We start from the raw sequence: 15,030 nt of genomic DNA on the forward strand, positions 1-15,030 counted from the left end.
AAGTGGTGAGTGTAAAGCTTATATAATAGTGTCAATTTGCTGTCCCCTCAAAATAAATCAACACAGCCATTAATGTCTAAACTGCTAGCAAAAAATTGGGAAAAAGTTCAAATTTGGCCAAAACTGTCAATATTTTGTTTGGCAACCTTTCTTTTCCAGTGCTTCCTTAACCCTCTTGGTCATGGAGTTCAACAGAGCTTCACAGGTTGCCACTGGAGTACTTTCACTCCGTTTGAGGATGCCCCACAGATGCAGGGAGGGGATCATGCTCTGCTTCAGTATGTCACAGTACATGTTGGCATTCATGGTCCCCTCAATGAACCGTAGCTCCCCACCACCATGCTTGACTCTAGGCAAGACACACTTGTCTTTGTACTTCTCACCTGCTTGCCGCCACACACGCTAGACACCATCTGAAACAAAAAAGTTTATCTTGGTCTCATCATACCACAGGACATTGTTCCAGAAATCCATGTACTCAGTCTGCTTGTCTTCAGCAAACTGCTTGCAGGCTTTCTTTCATCTTTAGAAGAGTCTTCCTTCTGGGACGACAGCCATGCAGGCCAATTTGATGCAGTGTGCGGCGTATGGTCTGAGGTACTGACAGGCTGACCCCCCCAACCTGTCCTGTTTAACCGATGTATTATCTTGGCCACTTTGCTGCAGCTCAGTTTCAGGGTCTTGGCAATCTTCTTATTGCCTAGGCCATCTTTATGTAGAGCAACAATTATTTTCTTCTGATCCTCAGAGTTCTCTGCCATGAGGGGCCTTGTTGAACTTCCAGTTTAGGTTTAGACATTAATGGCTGTGCTATTTATTTTGAGGGGACAGCAAATTTACACTCTTATACAAGCTGTACACTCACTACTTTACATTGTAGCAAAGTGTCATTTTTCATGTTGTCACATTAAAAAGATATAGTAAAATATTTACTCAAATGTGAGGGGTGTACTCACTTCTGTGAGATACTGTAGATAGACAGATAGATAAGAACAGATCAGACTGCATTCCGTTTGTGTTTGTGTATTTAAACCAGTTTTTCTGGCTCTTTAGGGTTCAGAACTGTAATCGCACAACTATAGCAACACTGTTTGTAGATCAGACTATGACTGCTGGCTAGTTACCTTTTGTCCCTCCTCCAGGGAAAAGAACCAAGAAAAAGGTAAGGAGAATGTAAAAGGAATCCTTTATTTTATTCTTAAAGCCCATTCTCAATATATAGGACACTTAAATATTGTAAACGTTTAAGTACAAATAAACAACTATAAAAAGCACAAAAAGACTAAACAAACTTGCTGGATCACATCCTACAATAACAGAGGATGCACGCGTTACAGATTTGCAGAGGGCAGTGATCACTGCTGTACAGTTTGATATGAAATTGAGCAGGTGAACTTACAGAACGATCGCATAATGCTCTGAAAACACAAACTGTAGTTGAAAAGGCACTTCCCACTCAATCACTCTCTCCATCATCACTGATGATTCCCTGCAGGTTTCTCCAAGCAGCTGCTCTCTTGTGCCCCCTGTTTGTGTGTCTGTCCCCACTATCCGAGTCAGAGTCCAATATACACTTATATTCAGAAGAGGGAGGAGTAACATTGGGACGAGGGGGCCATACTGCTGCTGCAGCTGCTCTCCTTTTGGGACGTCCTGCGTGTCAAGTTAAGATGCGAACAAAAGTAACAATGAGTGTTTGTTTAATTGAAGAGAGTTTAATTTATCAGGTGATATTAGGTGCAATTACCCTGAGTGGTAATGATGTTGCTGACGTCCAGTTCAGCCACCTCCTGTGCGTCTTCTCTCTTTAGTCGAGCTTTCTTACATTTCTCTATGGAAGGCTGACCTGGAACAAAGATAATTTAGGTTGAACTCTCACACAGTCCATAACACAACACCATATCAGTACTTGTGAACACAAAAGATAGGCATATGCATTATAGGTGGCTTTTTTATTTCAGCAGATTTACGTAAGATTTACATCGCATGGAATGCAAGAAGGATTTGGGTGGTTGACAATTAATCGTACACGTGTCCTATGGTTTGACACAACAAATTTGAGAAAATAAACTCTTAATGTTTTATATTATTAATTAATTTATATTTATCAAATAAAATAGTATAAGAGAGATTTATCTTCATTGTCACAACATAGGACAGATTTGCATATTAGTCTGTCAACTACCCATAACACACTGTGCATAACTCAAATCCAGCAGATGACTTGACATTCAATTACTAGATTTGGCACAGCACTACAATATCTCATCAAACTTACACAGAAGAACGCAGGGAGACACTCACCTTCTACACCCAGCTCCTCCAGCTCTTTTTTCAGCACAGTCACTTGGGCCTTTATTGATCGACAGCTGTCTAAAAGCTTCTTGTAGTTCCGTCTCACGCCACAGAGGGCGATGTATCGCTTCAGCCGGACCACTGTCTTATTCTCATTATCCTGATGGTCAATGGTTATTTTAATCACCTTATATAATCATTACATTGTGTATTAATTGCTGAGGATGGGACTGCAGGTTTAGTTTATATTAAACAATTTAGAGAAATAACATTTTTGGAGAGAGTTCTTAAAAAAAGCTAATAAAAAATTATAAAACCTTTTTCCTTCAAAGTGTCAAACATTTAGTGAATTTGGGTTCATTGACATTTGTGCTGAGATTTATTTTAACCGTTTGTGTGTTGAGATCTTGCCTTTCCACTGGGTGTGTTCTCTCTCTCCTCACTTCGTTTCTTCTTCGTCACACTCTTCGGTTTCTCCTCTGTCTTGATCTTCTCTTTCTCCTCCTCCTTGCTCTTCTCTTGTTCTTCCTCATCATCCAGTGAGGGCAAAGAGGAGGAGTCCGAGTCCTCCTCTACTTGTCTCTCGTGTTCCTCTGGTATCTTCTCTGGTAAAAAATAGAGGGATAAGCAAAAGTACGGTTTATGTCTGGCTAGTGTTGTTTTATAAAAAACAACTAATAAGTGTGTAATTGACAACATGCTTACCTTTTTTCTCCTTTCTGAAGGATGACTTGTCAGCATCCTCCCCTTCACTCTCTCCAGTTCTCTCGCTCTCAGAATCGCTGCTCTTTTTTATTTTAGTCGTCTTGGTTTCCTCTTCCTCACTATCAGAGCTGCTCCCAAAAACCTGTCTTTCCACTTCTTTCACAGCATCCATCTCTACTGGCTTCTTTTTTTTCCGTTTCTTCTCTTTGCTCCTCTCGCTTTCATCCTCAGACTCACTGTTGCTATTTTTTGTCCGTCTATCACTTATTCTTTCTTCATCTGAGTCCTCTAATTCCTCATCATCTTCACTTTCTATTATCTTTCCTTGTTTCTTTGGTCTCTTTTTCGTTTCCCTTTCATCTTCGGACCGCATCTCTCGCTCTTTGGTTTGCTTGCCCTTTCTCATCCTCTTTTCTTCTTTCCCAGCAGTCTCCTTTTCCCCCTCAAAGTCTGTGTTCTTGTCACTTTCTACCTCTTTTTGGCCTTCTTCGTTCATAGCCTTGACTATTCCAGAGTCTGGGGAATCTAGACAAGAGAACAGTAAATGTTACATGATTTAATACAGAAAGATTATGAAAACATTTAGCACAACATTAATCTCACTTCAATAAATAAAATTTTGGCTGGCAATGAAACGTTTTGCATGGTCACCTGGAGAAGACTCGTGCCGCAGTCTCTTTTTCCTTGCCATTTCATTCTTCAAGCCTTTGTCAGCACCATCATCACCATCATCATCATCATCATCCACCCTTTTTCTTTTTCTCTCCACCAATTTAACCAGAGGCTCGTCATCGCTGCTCTCCTAAAATAATAGAAAGGTTAAATTAACTCTTCGCTAAACCCTATCCTAAAAACGTCACAGACCAACTATACAAGCATGCAATACACAAGCAAGTCCAGTGTGATTTGGAAATTTGAGAACAGCTTTTTCCAGAAATGCAGTGCAACATACAACACTTCTCAAGTCAAACGCAGTATAGCCACTGTATAGATGGTTTCATCGGACACACTAAGGTAAAGGGATAGTTCACCCAAAAATAATATCATAATTTACTCACCCTCAGGTTGTTTGAAACCTGTATAAATGTCTTTGTTCTTCCAAATACAAGGCATGATATTTGGAAGACTGTCAGTAGGCAAACAGATTTCATTCCCCATTTAATACCATAGTAGGTAAATGTAATACTATATGGGAATCAATGGCTGATGAGATCTGTTGGGTTACTGACATTCTCACAAATATAAAACAAAAATGATAAGTGTATGCAGGATGTTAATGTCTCATCTTTTCCAAATAAATACAATATTTCAAAATCTTTTCCTAAACCAGACATCAGTCCACAAATGTTTATATAAACAACATTGTAGAACTGCGAAGAACATTTCTGTTCACTTATTTGTATTAGTTGTAATAAACAGCTGCTTTTTTCCGTATGTATCATTTGCATCAATTGTTTTTATTTATACCACTAAATTAGCATGTTTCAGTAAAAGAAAAAGCAAGTTCTTCACAAAACTTAAATGTATTCATGTGGAACATTCTGTGAAGCTTGTCTGAGAGTAAGAATTGGTATATAGGCAGAGTGGAGAAAGAGGTGCAGAATTCATGACAGTAGGACCACAAGAGTCGTGACTTTACTACATCTCATCGTCTGCCCTCACCTGCATTTTCAAGAGTTCCTCCTCAACAATTGTCTTCATCAACTGTTTATCCTTGGTGTTCAGTGACTCTCTCCCCACTTGGTCGAGGTATCTCCTTCGTAGAATGCCCAAGGTCAGTGAACTGAAACATAGCAGAGAAAACAGTTCAAGATGGAAAATACTTTGACGGACCACTAGAACATATGTGACATGGTTTTGACTATATATATTAAGCAAAGCATTTCCCAAATTTTCTATGCTGTCCAACTCTCTTGTACTGTGGTACCCTCTACTGGGCATTGACACTTCCGACAACACACATCACGTAGCGTGCATTACCTTGATCGTACTATACGACACATGGTAAACCGCTTATTATCTACATTAACCGTTTATACCCTCATGCTTGCTTAGATTTCAGACTAGAAACAGATTAAACCTGACAACACAAAATCGTGTAATAAATCAGGCCTGACGTTGTTTGATAGCTGGTTATCGTACTATACTCTTTATTGACGTTTCAAACTGCACTTTCGATACTTTTGCCCGCTTTTTACCTGAGGTCCGAGCACTGAATCAGTTGTCTCACAACGAACTTTCGGATAGCGTCCTCTTCTTTCACCATGTTTTACACATATTTCACCACTTCGGTAAACATCCCTGCGTAGTTAGCGAGCTACACTGCCTTGGCGCGCTTTGCTGTGCACGGTCACGTCACATACGTCATGACGTATAACGTCCAATGGACGCATTGGCGTTTTAAAAATACAACAACACACGAGTTTCAAGGAAAGAACAAGTTTATTTGAAAATGTTAATAAATTGTTCATTCATTTTGAGTAAAATGCCGTCACAATAGTTGTACGTCATTCTGCGTATTAGTTTCATTGGCAGCGTTTTAAGCAGAGAATGCGTGCATTTATGGCTTACATTAGTCAACACAGATTAGTTTATAAATGGGTTGTACCTTAAATGAAAAATGTACTCTTACTGTCATCTCATAGCCATACAAATTAAGTTACAAGACAATAGGCTTACAATTTTGTGATATTGCCCATACAAATCAATTAGGCGAAAGTTGTGTAAACAATGTTTGTGTTTAAGACTTTCAAATCCATCCCCACATTATGTGTATGGCTGTAACAATTAGTTGTGCACATTTTTGTCAGTTTCACAGAGTATCTGACATATCTGTTCAATATTACAATTCCACCAAGTACCACTCACCCTGTCATTCAAACACATACATACAGCTTACCATTAAACACTTTTACGTGGTCAGGCAAAACCAAAAATGTACTTCACATTTTTTTAAAGTGAAAAATCTGGACAATAAATTAACTGAATAATAAATTAAATGTAATAAAAAAGGACAAATAAGCAATTGTACCACACTGTGGCAATTTTAGGACGATTTCTAAACTAGCCTATAACCCCCCCCCACCCTTTCAGTGCAGTATTAAATATAACAAGGTTGAAACTACAGTTTTACCCATTTTTATTTACATTGGTACCGGTTCACAGGACCCTAGTACTGGAAGGCCTCTACTCTCCTAAAACGAAAATTTCGCTGTTTCTTTGAACCTTTATAATGTTTAGTCTTTGTAGACAGTCTGCTGTCCATGACCCCTTTCATCATGCATAATGTGCCTCCGCACATGGATACGTCTCACTCTTCTATCCCCACCCCCTACCCCTGCCCCATCCTCCTCTGATTGGCAAACACCTGATGAGACACCCCCTGATTCCAGCAGGGCCATGTTTCCTGAACCTGAGCCTCGACCATTTTCATAGATTAGGATGTTGAGTGTTTCCTCAAAGATGCGTGCTTCTGGAAACTCAACCTAAATGAAGAGAAGTTGAAGAATTACATCAGGAGTAAAAGACGAAGAGACAAAACAAGTGCTCCATTTCTCAATTTTTTTTTGATTAGGACATTAAAGGCACCTGTTGGAAAAAATTGGTAACATGGGAATAATATATAGCCAAATATGTAAATTAGACTTTTTTTCACCATGCAGTGTACTTTGCATCTCACCGCTGGCCAAAAACTAAAGACAGACTGCATTGCACACATAGAAAAACAAGCTGTTTAATTCCCCGCTGCTCACTTTGGTCTGTTTCTTTTCAGTGGCATAAACAATGGAGGTACAGCAGACTTCAGCAATCTTGCGTCCCTCGCCATAGAAAGACCAGCAGCATATCTCGTCTCCCAGCACGTCTTTAATGAACAGCACTCTGCCATTAAAACGCAGCCCCAGTTTATCAAACAGCTCGATGTTCTTCAGGAGGTTATCATCCGAGTTGCTATGGGATGAAAGGGTGACGTTTATAGAAAACTTTGTGTTTACATCGTTTTATGTTTTTAAAAAGTCTTTCTAAAGACTAAGGCCAAGTGTCATTAAGCTCTATTGACTTTTCTTACATCGAAAAATCATATAGTGTCAATTTTTACTATAGTGTGAAAAAACTCCTTTAGATCCAGAAAAAAATTAAATTACATTACAGTTTATTTGCTTTCTGGTAGTTTATACAGAAAAAAAGTGTAAATGCTGAACGTGTTAGAACGAGTACCTGGTATAGGAATATTTATTGTTCCCTCTGTTATTTTGCAGTTTCACCACTGGCTGTCATAAGGAAAGGAACAATTAATCAAAACAAATTGCCAGCCAAATAATTTTGAATATCATGTGTCATGCATTGCATTTGTTGTTTTTGTCTCTGGTACTTATCTATTATCTTACCTTCCTGCAGGTGGCTATTATACTCTGCTCCTCTTTGGCCGAAGTGATCATAGGAATGTGACATCCCCTGCAGTTATCCCTGCGTTTCTGCATCAACATTAAACAAGCCATAAGTAACTGATAATACAGTTATCCATCACTTTCCAGTTATCAAACTAAGAACCACACATGATTTTAGCTCTAGTTAGGATCAATATTGGATTTGGTAAGTGGCGTTTCTCCACATGGTAGAGCAGTGAAAGTCATGGGTTTGATTCCCAAGAAATACAAATACTGGTCAAATATATGCTTTTATGCATTTGGTAGATGCTTCTGTACAAAGCAAATCATTGTGATCAAATAAATGCAACCTAATAGACTAATCAGTGGATGAATGAGGAATATCACCTGTAAGGCGGTAAGGCAGTGCTGCACAAGGCCCTGAAGCCTGTAGTATTGTGCCTCCTTTAACACCTCCTCCAGCTCCAGTGAGTTCTCTGGCAAAGGAACCGTCCCGTCCCGCAGGAAATTCAGCACCAGGGAAAAGTGTCTCCCACTTCTGTCCAACACAACCCAGCCTTGGAAAAGACGACACACATTTATACAAAATCTGACTCACAGCTGTAATAATCTTTTTGTGGGTTATTGTACATGTTGGTCAGATGTGTTGAATGTTTCTCCTTACCCTCTGAGTCTATGGTGACCTCCATGCTCCCATTACACATGCTTCTGAGCAGACTGTCCTCCTTGCTGAGCGTCTGGACGGTGGTGTAATGGAGAGTACCTCCCACATTGAGCTTCACATACTTACTGCTGGTCAGGTTCCTCTCAGACTTTTCTTCCCCTGCATGGCTAGTGCAGTGTGGGGCAGAGCCGGTCACGTTAACCACAGTCCCTCCAGATGAACCAGACGCCTCGGCAGACATCAGAGGAGTGGAAATCAAACCCTGCTACTCTTCTGCCTGAAGTTGAAATATAAAGCACAGACGTAAACCACCTTCTTGACGATAAGTGATACTGACTCACATTATTACAACATGGAACGGGGCGTTAACAGGAAGCATGGACAGCAGGACAGAAGTGTAATTTCTGGCAATTGTTCACAAGTTTACACGCACAATTTTTTTACAATTTATGAGGGGCACATCAACAGAGACGCGTCACCTTAGTGTAATTAAACCATTAAACAAGTCATAAAATGTTTAACTAAGACCTAAACCTTTCCAGAAAAAAACATTCAGATCCATCATGCCACGACATAACAGAACAACATCAGGCATATAAAACAATGCATTTAGCGGCTATGACGTGATGTCACTATACGAGAAAAAAATGTCCTCCAGAGATCGTCAACATTTCTCTACCACAGAAATGTCACTGTAGTAATCCAAAAGAACGAATGACGTAATGTCAAAACACTCTTAACTCCAGCTGAGAGATCTAACGTTAAATTAGCTAAAGTTAATCCTCACACAGGCCACACCAAATTTAATCTCTATGCTTATTTAACATTTTCACCGCTATAAATTAGAAGAACACCACATGTCAATTACACAACCTGTCGATGATCACTAGCCGTCAAGTTTATTTAATATGATGTTCACATATTGATAAGCTCACTAGCAATGCTAGCAGGAGTGTCAATGAGCACAGCACTCACCGAGCTGCGTAGCGAAAACTCCTTACAACGGGGTGCACAAATTGCAGAGTAATCGCTATTGACGATTACATCTACAACAATAATCCTTTCATGTTTTTCACCGGATCATAATTTCCTCCTGTTTCTCTCGACAAAACTGTCTTCCTCTTTCTTCTTGTTGTGGGGTGACAGACAATGGCTGCTTCCCCTAGCGAGGAGTGTCTTCCGTAAACTGTTTGGTCCAAACTGACGTCTGTCAAGAAAATAAATCCCGCCCTGTTTCGTAACGTACGTGATGTGGTGAATTCAGCCAATCATGGACGGTTGTTTCATTAGGTCAGCCAGCGTTTTCTGAAAGCACTCAAAACTATGGAAGCCCGTAATAACGAGAGACTTTCTCATAATGAAAATATGAGATAAAAAATGACCGTATAAAACAGTATTAGAAATGCGGATCAGAAAGAATTGAAGATGTTATGTGGGTACTTCTGTGTCAAGTACGTAAAAATACTAATGGGTAAAGCGCCTTTATGCACAAATAAACAGTAAATACATGTAAAAATATTTTCACCATCCAACAGAGACTTTTATTTAATCGTCAATCTCAGCAAATAAATAATGTCTTCATGACAACTTTATTATGTTGATAAATAAATAACAATCAAGTAATACTATAATGTAACAAAGCCCACAACTTGGGCTCTGGAAATGGCACAGTGGAAAAGAAAAAAACTCACTGCATATTAACAAGAAACCATGAGATAAATAATAAAAAATGCACTTTATAAAAAGCATTTCAATTTGATTACTGCATCACAGCAAGCAGTTTTCAGTTTATATTTTCTCAACATAGTGCATATGCAACAACATCAACTGTGATAACAATGACAGTAAGTATAATTGATCGTGAATTCTAAGTTTGAAGCGGTAAAATATACAATCGTCGCGTGCCATAAGCGAGAGGACGCTCAGTTCCTCTGAAACATGGTCATTCAACATCAAGCAGAAAGAGATTCTAAGAAACAGAAAAGAACAATATGAAATGCTGGCATTGTCCTCATTATTACATAAAAATGTGAAGTACTATGGCAACCAGAGAAACATGAAGTGAAGTCACATTATGGGATGGAATTTTGGCACTGAATCAGTTGTGTATACAGAAGCCTCCATATTGGATCCAAATATTTACATTCAATATGTTCTTGTCATGTATGTGTGAGTATGCGGGCATGTGTCTGGATACAAATATGTGAGCGTATGGTTTTTGTACTTTAGATTATATAGTTTTATGTACTTGTCTCACCCCTTCTGAAAAGACCAACTTGATTGTTGACCAGTATATGCCGTGGTTATATGCGGGCAACTATGTGTAATGCTGGAGTGTTGGTTTTCCCACCAAGCTTTTTTATTAACCAGAAAGATCTTGCTAAACTGTCTTGAAAACTCTAAGATGGTCTTTCCAGCACGGACGTTGTGTGAAGTCTCTCTCTTTCTCTCACTCTCTGAATCCTGCATTCTTTCCGTTTCTCACAGTTACTCCTTTACTATTTTACAGTCCTTAAGGCACCAAACCTGCTGTTAGAAATCATGCCGGACTGTACCGTTATTTAATATTTACAGACACACAGATGCACGCAAAGCATGCAGATGTATGTACTTGCAAAAATGTCCTTTTCAAAACTAAATTCACAGGCACACATACTGTTTGTTATATACATACAGTACATTTGTGATTTGATAGAGAAAGAGATTATGAGAGAGAGACTGTGTAAAGTGAGATTTATGTCATAAAACTAATATAATAAAACCAATGACTATCTAGCGGGGAGAAAAATAACAGTATTCCTTCATCTTCTTTCCATTCACCCACAATTTGGATTTATTTGAAGAAGTCTCAGATTGACACCTCATACTCTCGTGTGTCCTACGGGGAAAGAGAGGAAAATGCAATGCATGCGTGCTTTACTGACAGTCATGATGGAATATTTGACTAGTTTAGATCATCGACGGCCTAGCAGTGTTGGGGAAGATATTTGGATGCTGAAATGTGCCAAAAACAACTACTGCAAGTCAAAGTGATTATAGCGTAGAGTCAAGCTAAAGTCTTGAAAAAGTAGTTTGTAAACTACTAACCAAAAGTAGTTTACTACATTGAAACTATAAAGGGACAATGTCTTATTAAATAACAATATCATATGAAATCATATCTATAACTCCAATATAACATCACTGCTGTCTTTCTGAAACCTTGTATCTCCATATTTCGTGGATTTTATTTTCTGCCATAAATCTTTATTATTAGTCACCCTTTATGTTTGACCTATTTAAAAAGTACTTAGTTTTTTCCAGTTCCTAAATAAACTCAAATTTAAATCTCCAAGGCTTCAGAAGGACAGCTACGCTTTATTGTATTATTAAACGGTTCTCTGAAATACTTGATTCCGATTGGCCAGCCGCCACATTCCAAGCCTCCAAGGTTTAGGCAGAGTAAACAAGCAACAACATATTCAAACGTTACTGTGCATGCATGCTTTTGTGACCCAAACCCAACTTCCGGTACACATCCACTAAGAATAGAGTCCCTGCTGATTATTTTTGATAACAAGCAAAAGAAATAACAAGTAAATTACATTAGGTAGCTAGTTAAAAGAAGGTCTAGCCAGTATTATTTGGGGTAACCAGTAGAAGAACCGTTGCTTGGCTAAACATAAATGCAACAAAGTCACATGACCAATTTAAATGTTTATTTAATCGAATAAATATACAATAAAATGTCAATATAAATAAATATTTTAAACAAAATATTAGCCACTAGCTAGACCGATCAACAAACACAGACCGAAAGATAGCATCTGGCTAGCCGATGAAACCATCTATATTATTCCCTAATAACAACTGCCTTAAACTATGAACACAGGGTCATCTGGGCCAGTTTAACAAATAATTACAAATAATAATTTAATTACAAATGAATTAAAATGCCAAATTAATAACATACATGGAATTATATTTACAAATAATTAAACCAAATTGCATTTCTGTCATGAATTACAATGGTACTCAAAAGTTGCTGGTTGTCCATTACCCTTACTTATATTGAATAAAAATAAAATTTATTTGGTTTGACTGAACAAGACAAATGAATACCTTTACCAAAATCTGGGCATTCTGACATAAGGCAATATTCTTCTGTACTGTTACCAGTGAGTCACTGGAATGCTGAATTGCTAAATTCTAGCCATCAGTAATGTGAATTGTCAGAGTAGGTGCTTAGTTACAAACCCAAACAATTAAAAATCCTTCTTACCCCTGCCTCATAGAGTGGGTTGTTGAAGTCTGACTCCACTGTAATGGGACTGTAAGAGTGGGTGTGAGAAAGAGACTTCCAGAACAGTGGTTTCCACTGCCACCTACACACACTGAGAGAGACAAGAGCAGGTGTGAGCAAACCAAAGAGCAGCTTCGAGATTGAGAATGATCAGTGAAAACAACCAAATCTTAGAGTCATCAGTCAAAAGATGTTAAAAACTTGTTTTGCTTTATTAAATTCACAGACTTACTTGGTGTAGTACATATAGATTCCACCAATCAGTAGGATCACCAATAAGATTGGCAGAATAATAGCCAATGCAATGTTTTCACTCAGAATTTGGTGGGACGCCTCTAATGACCGAGAGTCTAAATACAGGAGAAATTAAAATGACACACATTTATACCAAATCTGACTGAACGGTAATAATCTGTCTGTGGGTTATTGTACATGTTGGTCAGATGTGGTGAATGTTTCTCCTTACCCTCTGAGTCTATTGGGACCTCCATGCTCCCATCACAAATGTTTCTGAGCAGACTGTCCTCCTTGCTGAGCGTCTGGACGGTGGTGTAATGGAGAGTACCTCCCACATTGAGCTTCACATACTTACTGCTGGTCAGGTTCCTCTCAGACTTTTCTTCCCCTGCATGGCTAGTGCAGTGTGGGGCAGAGCCGGTCACGTTAACCACAGTCCCTCCAGATGAACCAGACGCCTCGGCAGACATCAGAGGAGTGGAAATCAAACCCTGCTACTCTTCTGCCTGAAGTTGAAATATAAAGCACAGACGTAAACCACCTTCTTGACGATAAGTGATACTGACTCACATTATTACAACATGGGAAGCATGGACAGCAGGACAGAAGTGTAATTTCTGGCAATTGTTCACAAATTGACATGCACAAAGATTTTTACAATTATTGAGGGGCACATAAACTAATAAGCGTGATGACACCTCTTCAGAGACGCGTCACCTTAGTGTAATTAAACCTTTAAAAAAGTCATAAAATGTTTAACAAACACCTAAACCTTTCCAGAAAAAAACATTCAGATCCATCATGCCACGACATAACAGAACAACATCAGGCATATAAAACAATGCATTTAGCGGCTATGACGTGATGTCACTATACGAGAAAAAAATGTCCTCCAGAGATCGTCAACATTTCTCTACCACAGAAATGTCACTGTAGTAATCCAAAAGAACGAATGACGTAATGTCAAAACACTCTTAACTCCAGCTGAGAGATCTAACGTTAAATTAGCTAAAGTTGATCCTCACACAGGCCACACCAAATTTAATCTCTATGCTTATTGAACATTTTCACCGCTATAAATTAGAAGAACACCACATGTCAATTACACAACCTGTCGATGATCACTAGCCGTCAAGTTTATTTAATATGATGTTCACATATTGATAAGCTCACTAGCAATGCTAGCAGGAGTGTCAATGAGCACAGCACTCACCGAGCTGCGTAGCGAAAACTCCTCACAACGGGGTGCACAAATTGCAGAGTAATCGCTATTGACGATTACATCTACAACAATAATCCTTTCATGTTTTTCACCGGATCATAATTTCCTCCTGTTTCTTTCGACAAAACTGTCTTCCTCTTTCTTCTTGTTGTGGGGTGAAAGACAATTGTTGCTTCTCCTGGACTGTCTTTCCGTAAACTGTTTGGTCCAAATTGACGTCTGTCAAGAAAATGAATCCCGCCCTGTTTCATAACGTAAGTGATGTGGTGAATTCAGCCAATCATGGACGGTTGTTTTATTAGGTCAGCCAGCGTTTTCTGAAAGCACTCAAAACTCTGGAAGCCCGTAATAACTTAGTATCTCATAATAATGAGAAACTTTCTCATAATGAAAATAATAAGAAACCAAGTCGAACATTTTACTTACTTAGTTTCTCATTATTATGAGTTACTTACTAAGTCAAAATGTAGACTTAGTTAGTTTCTCATTATTGTGAGATATTTAAGTCATTATTACGAGAAAGCTTCTAATTATTATGAGTTACTAAATTCGAATTAGTTATTATTTTGAGTTACTAATTAAGTCTCGGCTTAGGTTCTCATTAATACAGGGCTCTCAAGTATCACGCATTGGGTGTGACAGTCACTCATTTCGGTCTTTTGTCACGCACTCCCGCCACAAATTGTATTTTTCACGCAGAAAAACTATTTATAATATATTTTATATGCTGCAGCGCCCAAAATGTATCTGGACGCGCCTCTCTCTCTCTATGGAACCGGGCAGGAATCAAGCGCGTCTCCCCTGGAGTTCTCAGTCGAGCCTGCCACTTATCGGCCAATTAAAAAAAAGAAAGAGGCTACAATAGCCAATCAGAAAATAGCCCTATTTTATCTGGGTAAGATTTAACGCAACATTTAACAGCCTGTTCACCTGCTCAGAACAAGTAGTCTAGGCCTCGTTATAATTTCGTTATCACACGATGACTGACATTTTGTCACATTAAACATCTCTCTCTCCAAATAGGCTTAATAATTGTATTATCACTAAATAAATTAAAGTGTATTGCATCGTCGATGTTATAGGTCACTTTTAAAATCATGTCTTAAATCCTGGCCATGGATGCATTAATCATTGCATCTGTCTTTCAAAGATGTCAGGTAAAATGCAACTAAGCATCCTCTCATTCGCCATGAGAGGAAAGCCCTCTAAAAAGGCCACGTTTCAGGATGCTGGCCTAGAG

The 15,030-nt window shown here is 38.7% G+C and overlaps 3 protein-coding genes across 6 annotated transcripts; all 3 read right to left on the reverse strand.

Annotated features, from left to right (window-relative positions):
• Positions 1–1,164: 1,164 nt before the first annotated feature.
• hirip3 (HIRA interacting protein 3) lies at positions 1,165–5,375 on the reverse strand. The gene is made up of 8 exons (XM_079457779.1): positions 5,199–5,375; positions 4,663–4,783; positions 3,652–3,802; positions 3,001–3,525; positions 2,707–2,900; positions 2,305–2,455; positions 1,748–1,846; positions 1,165–1,653 (listed from the first exon to the last, which is right to left on the reverse strand). Exons 1-8 carry the CDS (start codon positions 5,264–5,266, stop codon positions 1,457–1,459), a joined length of 1,506 nt encoding a protein of 501 aa, XP_079313905.1. The 5' UTR covers positions 5,267–5,375; the 3' UTR covers positions 1,165–1,456.
• Positions 5,376–5,426: 51 nt separating this feature from the next.
• Positions 5,427–9,263, reverse strand: kctd13 (potassium channel tetramerization domain containing 13). Its single transcript, XM_079456613.1, has 7 exons — positions 9,025–9,263; positions 8,050–8,326; positions 7,773–7,942; positions 7,386–7,472; positions 7,216–7,268; positions 6,753–6,948; positions 5,427–6,485 (listed from the first exon to the last, which is right to left on the reverse strand). The coding sequence occupies exons 2-7, from the start codon at positions 8,288–8,290 to the stop codon at positions 6,237–6,239; spliced, it is 996 nt and encodes a 331-aa protein (XP_079312739.1). The 5' UTR covers positions 8,291–8,326; positions 9,025–9,263; the 3' UTR covers positions 5,427–6,236.
• A 160-nt stretch (positions 9,264–9,423) lies between these two features.
• LOC306894242 (uncharacterized protein) lies at positions 9,424–14,058 on the reverse strand. Of its 4 annotated transcripts, XM_079456618.1 has the most exons (6): positions 13,782–14,027; positions 12,798–13,074; positions 12,564–12,681; positions 12,311–12,422; positions 10,874–10,927; positions 9,572–10,018 (listed from the first exon to the last, which is right to left on the reverse strand). In XM_079456618.1, exons 2-5 carry the CDS (start codon positions 13,036–13,038, stop codon positions 10,898–10,900), a joined length of 501 nt encoding a protein of 166 aa, XP_079312744.1. In that variant the 5' UTR covers positions 13,039–13,074; positions 13,782–14,027; the 3' UTR covers positions 9,572–10,018; positions 10,874–10,897. The 4 variants fall into 4 exon arrangements, with proteins under 4 accessions (XP_079312745.1, XP_079312743.1, XP_079312744.1 ...); XM_079456619.1 differs by lacking the exon at positions 10,874–10,927 and having other exon boundaries at positions 9,424–10,018; positions 13,782–14,058; XM_079456617.1 differs by having other exon boundaries at positions 9,541–10,927; positions 13,782–14,016.
• Between the last annotated feature and the right edge of the window lie 972 nt (positions 14,059–15,030).

Source organism: Barbatula barbatula, assembly GCF_947034865.1.
Source record: "Barbatula barbatula genome assembly, chromosome: 5".
NCBI classification, from domain to species: domain Eukaryota; kingdom Metazoa; phylum Chordata; class Actinopteri; order Cypriniformes; family Nemacheilidae; genus Barbatula; species Barbatula barbatula.

Bases quoted from the DNA above. Each gene is read 5' to 3' on its own strand.
- hirip3 (XM_079457779.1), bottom strand. From the start codon at position 5,266: ATGGTGAAAGAAGAGGACGCTATCCGAAAGTTCGTTGTGAGACAACTG. The intron at 4,784-5,198 runs GTAAAAAGCGGG...GCTATGTTTCAG, and splicing joins ATTCAGTGCTCGGACCTCAG to TTCACTGACCTTGGGCATTC. The intron at 2,901-3,000 runs GTAAGCATGTTG...ATTTTTTACCAG, and splicing joins CTTCAGAAAGGAGAAAAAAG to AGAAGATACCAGAGGAACAC.
- kctd13 (XM_079456613.1), bottom strand. From the start codon at position 8,290: ATGTCTGCCGAGGCGTCTGGTTCATCTGGAGGGACTGTGGTTAACGTG. The intron at 6,949-7,215 runs GTACTCGTTCTA...TTCATCCCATAG, and splicing joins AATAAATATTCCTATACCAG to CAACTCGGATGATAACCTCC. The intron at 6,486-6,752 runs GTGAGCAGCGGG...CTCTTCATTTAG, and splicing joins CTGAAAAGAAACAGACCAAA to GTTGAGTTTCCAGAAGCACG.
- LOC306894242 (XM_079456616.1), bottom strand. From the start codon at position 13,038: ATGTCTGCCGAGGCGTCTGGTTCATCTGGAGGGACTGTGGTTAACGTG. The intron at 12,682-12,797 runs GTAAGGAGAAAC...TCCTGTATTTAG, and splicing joins GGTCCCAATAGACTCAGAGG to ACTCTCGGTCATTAGAGGCG. The intron at 12,423-12,563 runs GTAAGTCTGTGA...TGTCTCTCTCAG, and splicing joins ATCTATATGTACTACACCAA to TGTGTGTAGGTGGCAGTGGA.